The 17964-nt window shown below is 42.2% G+C and overlaps 1 protein-coding gene across 1 annotated transcript in view; it reads right to left on the bottom strand.

Moving 5' to 3' along the window:
* Flt3 (fms related receptor tyrosine kinase 3) overlaps positions 1–17964 on the bottom strand; it is an 84657-nt gene that overhangs the window by 32952 nt on the left and 33741 nt on the right. The window contains exons 4-9 of the mRNA XM_070001973.1: positions 17230–17345; positions 12259–12388; positions 11411–11538; positions 10596–10735; positions 10343–10496; positions 8338–8506 (exon numbers count right to left, since the gene is read on the bottom strand). Coding sequence (XP_069858074.1) covers positions 8338–8506; positions 10343–10496; positions 10596–10735; positions 11411–11538; positions 12259–12388; positions 17230–17345 — 837 coding nt within the window. The remainder of the gene's footprint in view (positions 1–8337; positions 8507–10342; positions 10497–10595; positions 10736–11410; positions 11539–12258; positions 12389–17229; positions 17346–17964) is intronic.

Below are 17964 nucleotides of genomic sequence, written 5' to 3'. Positions count from 1 at the left end.
AGAAAATAAAATAAAACTTCACAATTAGAAAGCTGCAGCTTTTGAGCCCATGTTGTGCTGACTCTCATGGTCTGTGGGTGCCCTCAGCATCTTATAAGATATGGTATGGTGATGAGAGAATTTCATTTCTTTGACCTATCAAGAGTTTCTAACAGTTGGGTTGAGGTGTAACGCAACAGTAGGACAACTGACTAGCATATGCAAAGCACCATGAAAGAAAGGAAGGAAGGAAGGAAGTAAGAAAGAAAGGAAGGAAGGAAGGAAGGAAGGAAGGAAGGAAGGAAGAGAGAGAGAGAGAGAGAGAAAGAAAGAAAGAAAGAAAGAAAGAAAGAAAGAAAGAAAGAAAGAAAGAAAGAAAGAAAGAAAGAAAGAAAGAAAGGAAGGAAGAAAGGAAGGAAGGAAGGAAGAAAGAAAGAAGGAAGGAAGGAAGGAAGGAAAGAAGGAAGGAAGGAAGGAAGGAAGGAAGGAAGGAAGGAAGGAAGGAAGGAAGGAAAGGAAGGAAGGAAGGAAGGAAGGAAGGAAGGAAGGAAGGAAGGAAGGAAGGAAGGCAGGCAGGCAGACAGACAGACACTGGGTGCCAGTGGCTCACACCTGTAGCTACTAGCCACCTGTACCTCTAGCTACTCAGGAGGCTGAGATCTGAGGATCATGGTTCAAAGCCAGCCTGGGCAGGAAAGTCCGTGAGACTCTTATCTCCAATAAGCCACTAGAAAACCGAAAATGGCGCTGTGGCTCAAGCAGTAGAGTGCTCACCTTGAACTGAAGAGCACAGGGACAGCGCCCAAGCCCAGAGTTCAAGCCCCACAGCCGACCAAAAAAAAAAGAAAGAAAGGAGGAGGGGAGGGAGAGAAAGAGGAAGAAAGGAAGGAAGGAAGGAAGGAAGGAAGGAAGGAAGAGAGGGAGGGAGGGAGGGAGGGAGAAAGGGAGGGAGGGAAGGAAAAAGAAAAGGAGGGAAGAAAAAAAGAAAGAAAGCTTTGTTAAGAAGATTGAACAAGAAGGTTGAACCAGCCTGTGGTTGCTCACACCTATAATCTTACCTACACAGAAGGAAAAGATTTGAAGATCCTGGTATAAAACCAGCTGGATTGATAAATCCAAGAGACTCTTATCCCCAGTTAACCAGCTAGCCAAAAGCTAGAAGTGGAGGTATACCTCAAGTGATAGAATACTAGCTTTGAGTGGAAAAGCTAAGCCAGAGTGTATGGCCTTGAGTTCAAGTTCTAGTGCCAGCACAAAAAGAGAGGGAGGAGGAGAAAGAAGAGAAGAAGGAAGAAGAGGAGGAAGAGAAAAAGGAGGAGGAGCAGAAGGAGGAGGAGGAGCAAAAGGAGGAGGAGGAGCAGAAGGAGGAGATTAAAGAAGTAAAGAGGGGGATTTCTTACCCTGACCTACTTCTGGAAATGAGGAAACAGCTGATGGCATAGAAGTGATATCAAGATTGCTGGAAAAGCCCAATGGTGACCTGGGAGTCAGGAGAGAAGATAAACCCTAGCTGAGTGCCATTCCCAGACTTCAGGAAGGTAACATTAAGTGATCAAAGAAAAGATGTAGGGCTGGGAAGGTGGCTCAGTGGTAGAACACTTGCCTCGCATGCATGAGGCCCTGGGTTTGATTCCTCAGCCCCACATAAGCAGAAAAAGCCAGAAGTGGCACTGTGGCTGAAGTGGTAGAGCACTAGCCTTGAGATGAAGAGATGAGGGACAGCACCCAGACCCAGAGTTCAGGCCCCACGACGACAAAAAACAACCAAAAAGAAAAGATGTAAACTTCCCAAAAGGAAAATGTAATTCGCTCAGGACAATGGTTAAAGACCTTTTGATTTTTGTAAAAAAAAATGACAAAATAAGAAGAAACAAACAAAAACCCCACAAAAACTCTGGTGTGGTGGCCCATGCCTTGAATCCCAGCACTCATAAAGGTGAGGCAGGAGGATCAGGACTTTAAGACTAGACGGGGCTACAGGAGGACGGGAAATGGCCATGGGGCCAATCCAGAGCAGTGTCAAAAGCTCTAGTCAATTTCATAGAAAAAAACCATGACCAATACACAGTCACCAAGGTCTTGGGAATGTTTTTCTCTTCAGCTCCTTGTGCTGTCTCATGGCGTATGGCTTGCCACAGAGAACATCCCTTAAGTATTCCCACTCTTCTGAACAATTTCCATGTAGGAAAATGATCCTATCAATAACCAGAACACAAAACCACTCCTCCAGCTTGCTTTAACACCCCAACCCTCCATCCTCACCCCCACTCCCATACCATGACATTTGCCCTACCAAGCACCACTGTGTGGCTGTGCTAGTCAAGAAGACTAGCTAACCAACAGATGAGAGATTCAACATTTCTTCTTTCCTCCAGAAGTTTATCTAAAAATGGTATAGGTGGAATAGTTAGGAAATCAGGAAATCTGAGCTCAATTGGAGTGAAACAATATCTTAGTGATTAAGATGTATTAAAAAGTGTTTCTGGGGCTGGGAAGATGGCTCAATGGTAGAGTGCTTGCCTTGCATGCATGAGGCCCTGGGTTCGATTCCTCAGCACCACATAAGCAGAAAAAGCTGGAAGTGGCACTATGGCTCAAGTGGTAGAGCGGTAGCCTTGAGCTGAAGAGCTGAGGGACAGCGCGCAGGCCCAGAGGTCAGGCCCCATGACTGGCCAAAAAAAAAAAAAAAAAAAAAGTGTTTCTTCCTTTGTTGCCAAAATGCAGGACACTTTTATTTTCCATGTATTTAGCACCCAGAGGGTGGGCATTGAGAAAGGACAGGCTTTTTGCAGAGGGTAATTTTACTATACAGCAAAGAACGCTTTATTTTTATTTATTTATTGTTGGTAGTGTTTGTTTTTGCTTTAGGGTTTTCTTTTCAGATGGGTAAGAGTGGGGCATGACACAGAAAGGAATGCTTTTTTAAAAAAAAAAAAAAAAAAAAAAAAGGAGCAAAGAATGTTGGGTGCCCTGCATATTCTAGCTACTCCGAAGGCCTAGAGATCTGAGGATTGAAGTTTGAAGTCAGCTAAAGGAGAAAAGTCCATGAGACTTATCTCCAATAATTTGAAAAATAAAGAGCAAGAGATGTTTGGGCCAAATCCGATGGCAGAATGTAAGAAAGCATGCGCTGAGGGAGCTATGATCTTGTAAACGCAGAGGGGAGATGCTTCTCAGGAAGTGAAGATTATAGAATGCTGCTCTGAGGCCAGCTCAGGCAAAAATGTTCAGAGAACTCCATCTCAACCAATGGCTGAGTTCTGTAGGACATGCTTGTCATCCCTGCATGAGTAAAAGGACAACAGCTGAGGCTGACCCAGATATAAAGCAAGTCTCTACCTTGAAAATAACCAAGACAAAAAAGGGTCAGAGTTGTGGCTCAAGGTGTAGAACACTTGCCTAGCAAGTGCAAAGACCCAACTTCAATTCCCAACAGTGTGGGGGGAAAATTTCTTTTTAAGATGATAGGGTGAGGATGGTGATAATTTCATCTATCTCCATACAATGACAAGCTCATTTTAATTTTACTTCAAGAATGCTGACAAGTCTGGAGTTGAATAAACATTAAAAATTCAACAGGAAGCCAGGTGCCGGTGGCTCGTGCCTGTAATCCTAGCTACTCAGGAGGCTGAGATCTGAGGATCATGGTTCAGAGTCAGCTCGAGCAGGAAAATCCACGAGACTTTTATCTCTAACTTCCAAAAAGCCAGAAGTGAAAAAGCCACTGAGTGGAAAAGCTAAGTGAAAGCTTGAGCCTACGTTCAAGCCCTAGTACAATGACGAAGACGAAGGAAGGAAAAAAAATTAGACAAAAAGAAAACCCAAGTTGATAAATATAAGGAGACTTTTTTTTAGACAAGATCACTAAATAATTGCAAAGTCTGATAAATTTGGTGTAATTTTTACTATGAGACTGAGAAAAGTAAGATAGATTTGGTGTTTATCACTACATTGAGAAGAAGTAATACAAACTAGCAGGTAAACTATCCCAAAACCTGTTATCATGACTAGGATATCAGGAGAGCTGAAGGTTGCAGTTTAATCGACATAAACACATAAAAGCAAGCCTGAGGAAACCTGGGTATAACATTTGAGGAAGCAAATTGGAGAAATGAAGCTGTGAAGCAGGGAAGCCAAGAGACTTTTGGCACCCCAGTCATGACCACACCGAAGTTTCTGCAGGAATACTGTTAAGACATGGGCCTTTCAGTGATAGATCAAAAAAAAAAAGGAAAAAGGGGGGTCACTACACCACTAAAATCGACTTTGAAAACACTGTACTTCACCGTCCCAATTCACCGCAATGGAATTGTTGCTTTTAGATGGCAGATCAAGGAAGCCGACCAAACACGAGCAGTACAACAGTGGCTCACACCTGTAACCCTGGCTACTCTGGAGACTGAGATCTGAGGATCATGGTTCAAAACCAGCACCAGGTAGAAAAATCCACGAGACTCTTACTTCCAATGAACTAGCATTTGAAAAAATCCAGAAGTGAAATGTGGCTAGAGCACACCCTGGGTTTAAGCCCAGAACCTACACACACACACACACACACACACACACACACACACACACACACACACACACACACACACACACAAACACACACACACACACACACACACACACAGTGGCACAGTGGCTCATGCTATAGTCTTAGTTACTTAGGAGGGTGAAGCAGGAGGCTCACTTAGCCCTGGGATCTGAACCCAGCTTGGGCAACCCAGCTAAGCCCTGTCTCAAAATATCATTGGTTTAAAGCTGAGAAATTTGTCCCAATTTTGTTTCGATATGTCTGGAAGATGAGCTACAAATCCATATGTTTAAATACTTGTATATATGACACTTAGATAGTTGCTTTAGAGAGCACAGGTTGAGAAACAATGGCATATGCCTCTCATATGCCTCATTGTCTAGCCTGAGGCCATGGCACACAGATTAAGACATAAGAAGAGTTTCAGTTACAGAAGATACAAAAGGAAGATAGACCTAAAATATAGTGGGACATGATAAATGATACAGGACTCCAGGTATTCACACAAAATGTGACCAAAGGAGGATACTCTTAGTACAGGAACACAAAGACAAAATGCCTATGTGCACCAATCATATAGTATTATATTTATCGGAGTGAACTCCAAGAAATAGAAACCAGAAGTTTTTTCTTTGTTGTTGTTTTTGTTTTCATTTATGTCTTTGTTAGTTTACCTGTTTGGGAGAGGAAGAGAGGTCACAGAAATGGAGGGACAAAGGGTGAAGTGGTATTTACACGACAGTAGGTTAAAAATGGTATAACTTGTGGATTAGGGAAGAGAGGAAAAACTGGGAGAGAGCAAGGGAAGGGGTGACATTGTCCAAAAAGAAATGTACTCATTGGGCTGGGAAGGTGGTTCAGTGCTAGAGCGCTTGCCTTGCATGCATGAGGCCCTGGGTTCGATTCCTCAGCACCACATAAGCAAAAAGAAAAAAGCCGGAAGTGGCGCTGTGGCTCAAGTGGTAGAGCGCTAGCCTTGAGCTGAAGAGCTGAGGGACAGCGCCCAGGCCCAGAGTTCAGGCCCCACAACCGGACCCCCCCCAAAAAAGAAATGTACTCATGGGCTGGGAATGTGGCTTAGTGGTAGAGTGCTTGCTTAGTATGCATGAAGCCCTGGGTTCAATTTCTCAGTACTATATAAACAGAAAAGGCCAAGCATGGCACTGTGGTTCAAGTGGTAGGGTGCTAGCCTTGAGCAAAAGAAGCTCAGGGACAGTGCCCAGGACCTGAGTCCAAGTCCTAGGACTGGCAAAGGAAAGAGAGAGAGAGACAGAGAGACAGAGAGAGAGAGAGAGAGACAGAGAGACAGAGACAGAGAGACAGAGAGACAGAGAGAGAGAGAGAAATGTACTCATTACCTAACTTAAGTAACTGTAACCCTCTGTACATCACCTTTATAATAACAATTTTAAAAACTTCTTTTAAAGATTCAAAAAGAGGGCTGGGATGGTGGCTCAGGGGTAGAGTGCTTGCCTTGCATGCATGAGGCACCACTAAAACAGAAAAGGCGCTGTGGCTCAAGTGGTAGAGTGCTAGCCTTGAGTTGAAGAGCTCAGGGACAGCGCTCGGGCCTAGAGTTCAAGCCCACAACCGACCAAAAAAAAGATTCAAAAAGAAAGCTGCTTTTTGTTTTCCAAAGAGGGAATGAAGAATTCCTCCCACAAGAAATTCTTTTTTTTTTTTTTTTAACAATGGAGCAACTTTATTTTCTCTTACTTTTCTCCAAAATGGTTATATAATTACAAGTAGATTTTCTTTTTTTTAAATTTTATTATTTTTTTATTGTGAAAATACTGTACAGAGAGGTTACAATTACATGGGCAAGATAATGAGTACATTTCTTTTCAAGCATTGTAGCCTCCTCCTTTGTTTCCCCTTCCCATCCCTTCCCATCCCTTCCCATCCTCCCCCAACCCAATCCTTCCCGCGGCCCTCCCCCCCCCCAAAGTTGTAAAGTTCATTTTCGACATAACGACTTGTACATCTCATTGTTGTAATAGGTCCACCTGTATCCCTATTTAAACGATTTGTTTTTCCCTTTCCCCTCCACAAATTATACCGACATCAAATACAGTGAAAGCAGGGGTTATACTGTGGGGGAGGGACATACAAAGCAATAAAGAAATAATCTTATAAATGTGTTAGAAACAAATGCATGAAAGAAAAAGAAACATTTGAATACATATCTTAGGGTTCATTTCCCTAACATCAACTTATCTGACCTTTTCTGCTTGACTCAGACATATACTAGATATTGCAAATAAAGGAAACCATGGGACCTATGTTTCTTTGGGCCTGGCTTACTTCACTTAATACAATTTTTTCCAAGCCTTTCCATTTCCTAACAAATGGGGCAATGTCATTCTTTCTGATGGAGGCATAGAATTCCACTGTGTATATATACCACATTTTCTTGATCCATTCATCTACTGAGGGGCATCTGGGTTGGTTCCATATCTTAGCTATAGTAAATAATGCTGCAATAAACATAGTCGTGCTGGTAGCTTTAGTGTGGTCTTGTTTGTGAACATTTGGGTAAATGCCCAAAAGTGGGATTGCTGGGTCATAGGGGAGCTCTATGTGGAGTCTTTTGAGGAACCTCCATACTGCTTTCCAAACCCACAAGAAATTCTTGACTGAAGTTTCACAGAGGCCTAGGAAAATCTAATTCTCGTTTATCACTTATAACTGTGCTATTTCTGCATTTATTTTTTGGAACACGTAAATCAACACACCTACAGGTTATGCTTTGCTGTTTTTAAGTTTTACTTCCTTAATCATTTACAAGTGTGCTTAAGGAGACTGGGGTATACAGCACAGTACTCTGAAATAGAAAGAAAACATATTATAACTCGGAAGCCACAGAACTAAATTCACAGTGATAGGCTTCTGTTTGTCATAAAATAGACTATACTCTCTGAAATCATTGTAATATTGCTACTGTGGTTGGGCACTGGTGGCTCACCCCTATAAGCTTAGCTACTCAGGAAGCTAAAATTGGAGGATCACAGTTTGAAGCCAGCCTGAGTAGAAAAGTCTATGAGACTCCTATCTCCAATTAACCACCAAAAAGCCAGAAGTAGAGCTGTGGTTCAAGTGGTAGAGTGCCTGACCCTTGAATGGAAAAGCTAAGAGACAGAGCTCAGGCCTAGACTTCAAGCTCCAGCACCAGCACACACAGAAAAAAAAAAGATTGCTACTGCTTGCCAGGCACTAGTAGTAGCTCATGCCTATAATCCTAGCTACTCAGGAGGCTGAGGTCTGAGGATGGAGGTTCAAAGCCAGCCCAGACAGACAAATCTGAGAGACTCTTATCTCCAATTAACTAGCAAAAATCTAGAACTGGAGAGAGGCAGGGCTCAAGTGGTAGAGTGCCAGTTGTGAGCAAAAACCCCGAGCTAGAATGAGAGGTCCTGAATTCAGTTCCCAGTACTATAGCAGCTGCACCTCAAATACTAGAGCTCTAACCTTGGACAAAAAATGCTCAGGGACAGCTCACAAGCTCTCAGTTCAAGCCCTAGTACCAGAACATGGAAAGATATGTGCACTCTTGCACACACACGCACATGCACACACACAAGATTATTACTATGGTATTCTCAGTGTACTGTTTGTTTTCTTGTCCTCATTTTAACTCCATATACATAAAGTCATTGAGCCCAGTGCTAGAGCACTTGACTAATATTCACAAGGCTCTGGGTTTGATTCCTAGAATCTCCCCAAGATATACATCCATAAACCCATAGTAGGAAACAAAACGGTCCCTCTCAAAGGAGAATTATGCCCAATGTGCTAAGTCTTGGCACTTCCGGTTGTCTCACCTGTATCCATCTTCGAGATGATTTTGTTCACAAGGAAATGATTTTCGAGAAAAGGTCCAAGTGCAACGAATTTGTGGATATGCTTTAAATCTGACAGAAAAACAAAATTCTTCGTACTGGTCGATTACATAGTCTTCACTTGAATTGGTGGCATTTATAAATCCCTTTTCTGTAAGAAAAATCAGTTATGAATAAAATAATGAAGTTCGTAAGGAAACATTAAAACAGTAAAAATAAAATTTTATTCATTATTCTGCACAGGAAAGCTCCATTTGATGTCCAAGAAAAACTTAATCATCATTCTCAGTTCTAAGACTGAGCCCATAATCTTTTGGAGTCAAGATTAAGAATAGGATGTAGCCATGTAACAGTGGCTAACACCTATAATCCTAATCATTCAGGAGGCTGAGAATCTCAGTTTATAGCCAGCGCAGGCAACAAAGTCCATGTGACTCCCATCTCCAATTAACCACTAAATAAGCCAGAAGTAGAGCTGTGGCTCAAGTGATGAGTGTGATCCTTGAGCAAAATAAAAAGCTCAGTGTCAGTGCCTGAGCCCTGAATTCAAGTCCCAAAACTAATACACACACACACACACACACACACAACATAATGAGTGAAAGCATCAGGTATGGAGTTTGAATCCTGGTCTTGGACAAAAAAAAAAAGTAAACAACTGGTCTTCTTCCCAGATATGTATGTAGGAAAAAATAGACACACACACATACACACACACACACACACACACACATACACACATACACTATGAACATGCTAGGGACAGAATCTGGCAGAACTGGCTTTCAACTAAAACAACTCTGTCAGTGTTAGGTCACACAGAAAATCATCTCCAGGCACAAAGAAAATTGCAGTCTGGCTAGCAATATTTACACAGTTTTCTTGAGCAACATCTTATTAGTTTCTTGGGCACATTTCTTAGTATTTTCATGATGGCTAAAGATTGCACCCTGACTTGAGATTACTTAAGGGTAGTTATTTACAAATGCTATATAATATATAAGCCCACTCAAGCCTCTCCCTGTCTCAGTTCTTCAAGTAATGGCTCACTGTACCAACAGCAGGTTCTCAGAGTAAATAGTTACTAAGCAGCTATTCAGTGTCAGGCTCTGGATTACAAGAAGAGAGATTTCCCTAGTCCTTAGGTCACTCATGGCCAATTGGAAGACAAAACAGGTGGCTACTTAGGAGGCTGAGATCTGAGGATCATGGTTCAAAGCCAGCCTGGGCAGGAAAGGCCATGAGACTCTTATCTCCAATTAACCACCAGAAAACCAGAAGTGATGCTGTGGCTCAAGTGGTAGAGTGCTAGCCTTGAGTGAAAAAGCCCAGGGAAAGCACCCATACCCTGAATTCATGACCTACAACAACAAAAAAGTACACAAACAGATGGTGACATAATAATGAGGTATGTATATAGAGCTGTACTCCAAAGAATGTGGTTTCACTGGAAAAGGAAAGGAATGGGTAGCTTTGCAAAGCTATTTTTTTTCTGTGTGTGTGCCAATACTGGGGCTTGAACTCAGGGCCTTGAACTCTCCCTTAGCTTGTTCGCTCAAGCCTGGTGCTCTACCACTTCAGCCACATCTCCATTTCTGGCTATTTTCTGGTTCATTGTAGATAAGAGTCTCACAGACTTTCCTTCCTGGACTTGCTTTAAACCTTAAACCTCAGATCTCATCCTCCAGAATAGCTAGGATTACAGGCACGAGCCACAGGTAACTAGCTCACCGTTATTATAACTCCATTTCTTGGCTAGTGGAGTGGCTCAAGTGGTCCAGTGCCTGCTCAGCAAAAGCAAACTCTGAGGTCAAACCCTAGTACTTCCCGAAAATAAAACCCCAAACCACAAACACACTTTCCTTAGTTTCTTTTTCAGCTTTCCCCTCCATCATGGTACACCGAAGTCAGCATTTGTACTAACATCTCTCACACAAAACATTTACGAATCTTTAACATAAAGATTGCGTGGATGGCCTGCATTTACCTAGGATGGTAACCAGAGCTGACTGACTGGGATGTTGAGATGAGGAGCAAGTGTAATATCCAGTGTCATTTCTTCTCACTGATGACACAAAAGCAAACAGAATCCGTATCATAGTCCTGTTGGTTGAATAGGTGCTCATCTCAAAGGAGCTGTCCTGGGTGGTAATAAAACAGAACGCGCATTTAGTCTTTCCAGCCAGTACATTGAGATCCTTCTTCCTGCATGTTTAAATATGAACTTGCAGTCACCTTACCTCATCCAGGGCTCTGTTTTCTAATTCCCAAGAGAGCCCAAACCCATGGTTCACATAAACCGCTTTGCATCTTATCCATAAGGGCTCCCCTACTTTCAGGAACAACTGGGGCAATGTGGTCTGTGGAGTTTGATTTAGATCTAGAAGACAAGAACATCCCAGGGAAGAAAAAAAAAGGGGGGAAGCTTTTATTTTTCAATCGCAAAATCTATCTGGAACATCTTGATGAACAAAGATTTTAATGAATTTGATGTTAGTAACTACATTAATAAAATAATCTTCCAGATACTAACTGTTCTTTGATGACAAAATCTGCACTTATAGATACCATAATATTCCATTTAAAATGGTATTAAGAAGCTAGGGAGTGCAGCTCAGTAGAAGAGAATATGCTAAGCATGCATGAAGCCCTGGGTTCTATCCCCAGCACCTAAACAAATAAAATACTATAAGCAGGGCGCCAGTGGCTCATGCCTGTAATCTTAGCTACTCGAGAGACTGAGAACTGAGAATCACAATTTGAAGCCAGCAGCCCAGGCAGGTAAGCCTGTGAGATTCTTATCTCTGATTAACCAGCCAAAAGCCAGAAGTAGAGCTGTGACTCAAGGGGTACAGCACCAGCCTTGAGTGAAAAACTAAGAGATACATCCAGGCCCCATGTTCAAGTCCCAGTAACAGTATAAAAATTAATTAATAAATCTAGTATAAAGGCATGAAAAGTTTTTCTGAAGGTGAATGATTAGCTAAGTAGTAGCTGTTAGTCTCAGATAATTTTCTAAGGATTAGCATAAAAGCACATGATATTTCAGTGTTACCTATTGTGAACAGCTTGGTACATTCTCTGCCCAGTTCATTTCTGGCACAGCACCTTATGTCCCTTCCAAATAATTCACGTAGTACCTTTTCCTCCTTTTTAACAACAGCTGGACTTTCTTCTTTGCAGCTGCAATTAGAAAATAAATGCCCTATGACTAAACACATGTTTTTAAATGACTCAGGCTGGGGATGTGGCTCAGTAGTAGAGCACTCGCCTAGAAAAATAAAAGATTACAGGTTCTAAAATCTGTCAAGTCTGGTGTAAGAGACCAATGAAAACAGTAGAGCATGTAAAAAAAGGTAAAAAAAATACTCAAATGTGTCAGATACCCAAGGGATCATTACAACTTATTAGTTTGTATTGTGTAGTGGGGCAGGGGCTGTAGTTGATTTGAGGAGATCCCAAAGACCCTTTTACTAAACAATCCGCTATCTTAATTCCATACCAGTCATTCTTCATGTTTAAGGAACCAAAGTTTTCTGTTGAGATGGGGAAAAAATAAATTATACCTACCTGTTACCTAATTTTACCTACATTTAACTAAGTATCAAGTACAATAGAAAAGGATGGCTGGGCCCCAGTGCCCTATGCCTATAATCCTAGCTACTCAGAAGGCTGAGATCTGAGGATCCTCATTCAAAGGCAGCCTGGGCAGACAAATCCAAGAGACTATTTCCAATTAATCAGCAAAAAGCCAGAAATGGAGGTGTAGCTCAGATGGTAGAGTGCCAGCCTTGAGTGAAGAAAGCTAAGGGAGAGTGGAACTTCAAGCCCCAGTACTAGTTTAAAAAAAAAAAAGGACCAAAGACATTGCAATAATGGCAGTTACCTTCATACATGTCCTACCTTTCTCCCTGTGAATCACACAGCACCCACTCCACGATTGGCTCCGGGATGCTCTCAGATACACAGACCAGGGCGTCCTGATTTTCTAGTCTTCTAAAATAAGGTCTTCTTAATGTATACAGCAAGGTATCTGAAGCAGCATACATGATAAATATTTTACTATGGTAAAAACAATTGCTCCCCCAAAAGAGAATCCTGTATCTTTTTAAGTTAATGCTTCAGTTAATGCCTTTTTTTTTGGGGGGGGGTCTGGTCGTGGGGCCTGAACTCTGGGCCTGGGCGCTGTACCTCAGCATTTCAGCTCAAGGCTAGCGCTCTACCACTTGAGCCACAGTGCCATTTCTGGCTTTTTTCTTTTTGCTTATGTGGTGCTGAGGAATCGAACCCAGGGCCTCAGGCATGCAAGGCAAGCGCTCTACCACTGAGCCACCCTCCCAGCCCCCAGTTATTGCCTTTTAAACAGATGCACCACAGAATCTTTGGCTCCCCTCACCCAACCAGCATTTGAAATGCAACTCGATGCAAAATGCCAACTTTAACATGTATTCTTTCGGTCAGTTTCTCTAGGTGATTCATCAATCCACACCAACAAAGCAAGTGGAGTAAAGGGATGTGAACACACCAATATTGATACACAGAAGGAAACTAGAAATGATAGCTTAAATCCTTTATGTAATGATACTGTAAGACAACTTTCTGCAACTTCATACACAACTAAGTACAAATTTTTTTTGGGGGGGGTCTGGTCGTGGGGCCTGAACTCTGGGCCTGGGTGCTGTCCCTCAGCTCTTCAGCTCAAGGCTAGTGCTCTACCACTTGAGTCACAGTGCCACTTCTGGCTTTTTTCTTTTTTGCTTATGTGGTGCTGAGGAATCGAACCCAGGGCCTCAAGCATGCAAGGCAAGCACTCTACCACTGAACCACCTTCCCAGCCCTACTAAGTACAAATATTATGACACAGAGCTAGAATTGGAACCAAATTTAGAGGCTTATTTGAGCCTCCCATTCAGATTAGTCCTTCACACACACACACACACACACACACACACACACACACACACACACACACACACACACACACACACTTTTTCTATTCTGCTTAGACTCTCCATTCCCATCTTCTCCCTTCTTTTCCCTCTTCCTTTCATTCTCCTTCTCCTCCCTCTCCTACTGCTTTTTATTTACTTTTTTTTTTTTTTTTTTTTTTTGTAAAAAGGTCTCATTCTGTTTACCAGCCTGACTTCAAACACAATCCTCCTGCCCTAGCCTCCCTGGTACTGGGATTACAAGCATTACCTATAAACTTTTTGTGAAAACTAGAGTTTATCATATCCCAGGGTGGAGTCATTCCAGTCACCTCCTACTAGCTAGGCAGGTGCTCTACCATTGAGCTATGACTCCAGTCCTTTTGGGGAGACTGAGTTATAGTTGAGATAGGGTCTTGTTTCTTACACAGGCACTCACCAGAACTGTGTCCACCTAAACTCAGCCTCCAGAGTATCTATAATGATAGGTATGAGCCACCAATACTTGCTGAATCATTTTTCTACTAATGTTTTTGGAGGGGTCATTCTAGGGTTTGAACTCAGGGCCTCATTCTTGTTAAGCAAGAACTCTACCACTGGAGCCACACTTCCAGATTTTTTTAAGTTATTTTTCAGACAAGGTCTCATATTTTGGACCACAATCCTCTTACCTACACCTCCTGAGTAGCTGCGTTTATAGGTGTACTACACTCCACTAGTTGGTTGAAATACAGTGTCAATAACTTTACTAGCTTGAACTAAGATCCTTCTGATTTCTGCCTCCTGAGTATCTGGAATACAAATGTACTACTGTAACAAGACTAACTTTTTTGAATGGAAGTTATCTTATACTTAATTCTACTCTCTCTCCCTATAATAAATTCTGTTTAAAATATTATAAATTGTTTATATTATATATACCTAATATGTAGTTTTACTTCTTAGTGATTTATAAAAACTCTGGACAAAAAAATTTAAAAAAATAAAATATAAATAGATAAATAAATAAAAACTCTGGACATATTATGACTACTAATCCTATGTTGACTGTAAACTGCAAGTATCTTTTTCCCAGTTTGTGGTTATTTTTGCTTTTCGTCCCTGTCATTTCCAACCTTTGGTCCTAGTTCTACACTCTAGATTAATTTTTTAAGTGTAGCTTTGCTTCTGTGTGATAATCTTTTAAATATTCAGTGTTAAAACTCAAGGTCAAGGAAGATAATTAGCATCCAAGGCATTTTTACTAGTTAACCCAGGTTTCCCAACTCAGATCCCGGAAGATTTTCCTTGATTATGCTTTAATTAACCTCTGTCCTCAAAATTATTTCCTTCTGTATATTAAACCTTCCCTGAGCTACTCACTTAAAGAAATCCAAGTTCTTTACTATCTTACCCTATTTTCTCCATTTTCATGAGAAAAAAATGCATAAGTGAAGTGAATAACCTACTAATTTCCTTAAGCTAGACATTATATTTTCATGAATACTGTTGAGGTTTTGGGGAAGGGGAAGAGAATGGATAGGAGGGCAGAAAAAGGCATGAGAAGGGGAATGGAGGATGGGAAAGGAAGGAGAGGCAATGGGAGGAGAGAAAAGTAGGGGAAGAGAAGGGAGGGAAGGGAAGGGAAAGAGGAAAGACAGGAGAGGCCAAGAGGGGACTAGGAGGGAGAGAAGAGGAGAGCAAGAGAAGGGAAGGGAAGGGAAGAAAGGGAAAGGGAGGAGAAATTTCTTATTCTCTTCCAGCCTGGAGCACAGACTCAGTCAAAAGGGGGATGAAGAGCAAGAGGACAGGAAAGCAAAGGCAATGTAGGGCTCTGTCTGATCTTACAGGTTTCAGAGCACCTGTCTTTTTTTTTTTTAATTTTTTTTGGTCCGGTCGTGGGGCCTGAACTCTGGGCCTGGGCGCTGTCCCTCAGCTCTTCAGCTCAAGGCTAGCGCTCTTCAGAGTAACTGAAGGGCTTTCCAAAACACATTTTGACTTTATTTGGTTTTGCCTTATAGTCTGACTGGAACCTAACATCCTACCCTTAACCCAGTCAGATGACCCCCAAGGGACCCAAAGTGATCCTCATCAGCCCTGCATGCCAGATGTCTGTATAAATGTGAGCCCATGTGATGATCTTCATGGAACAGCTCCAACATGGGGCAGCTGTGGTCATTCCTGACCACAGTGGGCTCTGCACATCCAGACCACACTCAGCTGATTTTAGGTGTTGTTTTTTTTTTTTTTAATCTTTTTACAGGTAGAGAAATAGACACTTGGAGATGTTCAGTGACCTGCCAAACATGGCAATATAGGAAACATGATTAGAATTAGGATCAGGATGCCAGTAGCTCACACCTGTAATTCTAACAACTGAGCACTGGAGGATCTAGATTTGATGCCAGCCTAGGCAGAAAACCTCTAAAGATAACCCGCAATAAACAGCACTAATGATGTGGCTCAACTGAAATAACACCTAGCAAGAGCCAAGCTTTGAGTTCAAACACTAGCATTGCTATAAAAAACAATTTTAGGCCAGGCGCTGGTGGCTCATGCCTGCAATCCTAGCTACTCACAGGAGGCTGAGATCTGAGGATCACAGTTTAAAGCTTGGGCAGGAAAATCCTGAGATTCTTATCGCCAATTAACCACCAGAAAACCAGAAATGGTTCTGTGGCTCAAGTGGTAGAGCACTAGCCTTGAGCTGAAAAGCTCAGGGATAGCACCCAAGCCCAGAGTTTAAGCCCCATGAACAACCAAAAAAAAATGTTTTTTTAAAGACCTAAGCCTGGTGTGGGCAGCTCAAACCTGAGCTCAGGAGGCTGAGAAATGAGGATCATAATTCAAAACCATCCCAGGCAGGAAAAGTCCATGAGTTTCTTATCTCCAATTAACCACCAGAAACCCAGAAGTGGTGCTGTGGCTCAGGTAGTAGAATACTACTTGAGTGGAAAAAGCTCAGGGACAGCTCCCAGGCCCTGAGTTCAAGTCTCACAACAACAACCAAAAAAAGACCTAAGACTTCCAAGGTCAAAGGTCAAATGTTTTCCAGTTCTACTCTATCATTCACCCATTACTGAAGACAAGAAAAGGAGAAAAAATAAAAAGAAAATGGAAGGGCCCAGCACCAGTGGCTTACATCTGTAACCCTAGCTACTCAAGAGGCTGAGATCTGAGGATTGCAGTTGAAAGTCAATCCAGGCAGTAAAGTCATGAGATTATTATCTCCAATTAACTACTAAAAGATCAAAGCCACAGTAGAGCTGTGATTCAAGTGGTAGCCTTGAGCAAAGAAAGTTCAGGGCCAGTACCCAAATCCTGATTTCAAGATCTAGGATTAGCATGTGCAGTGTGTGTAGACGCGCGTGCGCGCGCACACACACACACACACACACACACACACACACACACACACACACACACACACCCCTTAACAAATCAATCTGGGAAACTCCTACCCAAATCCTGATTTCAAGATCTAGGATTAGCATGTGCAGTGTGTGTAGACGCGCGTGCGCGCGCACACACACACACACACACACACACACACACACACACACACACACACCCCTTAACAAATCAATCTGGGAAACTCCTATCTACAATTAACCAGCAAAAAGAAGGAAGTGGAGTTGTGGCTCAAGTGGTAGTGCTCCAGCCTCAAACAAAAAAGCCAAGCAAGAGCAAAATTCCTGAGTTCAAGCCCCAGGACTGACACAAAAAAAGGAGGGGTCTTGAACAGAGTATGGCTGAGTTTTTAAGGACACTGTCTAAATTCCAAGGGCACATGTCAGTTCTCAGTGGGAAGTAGACATATAGGAAGCCTGAAATGAACTCAATCAATCCACTTTCATACTAAGAGAAGCCTGAATACTCTGTCTCAAACTGTGGTACAAAATCAAATGGGTCTCATGCCACATGTTTTTTAGAAGACTGGGAATACCTTGTAGCAAGCTGGACTTACTTCTTATACTCACGGTAAACAATATTGTATAATTAGTAGCTTCACTCTGGATAAAAAGTAGGTATTCTCCAGCTTGAGTCTCTGTCATTTTCAAAATAACCATGGACACCACTCCTCTGCAAAACAGGAAAGAGAACTGGTTACTTTGAAAATGTGAAACTAAGAATATAAAAGTTCATATTGTGTCACACCAGGTTGGTGGCTCCTAGTGACAGTGGCACCAAAGTTGCAGCTTCTGTCCTGTGCCAAACACTCAGCTTGAACAGTTAGTTTGACCTCGACTTTTTTTTTTTTTTTTTTTTTTTTTTTTGCCAGCCATGGGGCTTGAACTCTGGACCTGGGCACTGTCCCTGAGCTCCTTTTGCTCAAGGCTAGCACTCTATCATTTGAGCCACAGTGCCACTTCTAGCTTTTTGGGAGTAGTTTATTGGAGATAAGAGTCCCATGAACTTTCTTGCGGCTTCAAAACATGATCCTTGGATCTGAACCTCTTGAGTAGCTAGGATTACAGGTGTGAGCTATCAGTATCCAGATCAACCTTGACTGGAGATAAGATTCTCACAGACTTTCCTGCCAAGTTTGGCTTTGAATCACAATCCTGATCTCAGCCTCCTCAGTAGCTAGTGAGCTACAGGCACTCAGCATCAAGAGTAGGACTAGTCAGGCATTGGTATGGCTCATGCCTATAATCTTCAATTCCACAGTTTGAAGCCAATCTGGGCAGAAATATCTGTA

This window comes from Dipodomys merriami, unplaced genomic scaffold (assembly GCF_024711535.1).
Source record: "Dipodomys merriami isolate MVZ:Mamm:240054 unplaced genomic scaffold, mDipMer1.0.p SCAF_6, whole genome shotgun sequence".
Classification (NCBI taxonomy): domain Eukaryota; kingdom Metazoa; phylum Chordata; class Mammalia; order Rodentia; family Heteromyidae; genus Dipodomys; species Dipodomys merriami.
Note: the sequence above shows the minus strand (reverse complement) of the source record. Positions and strands in the feature narration are given on the sequence as shown.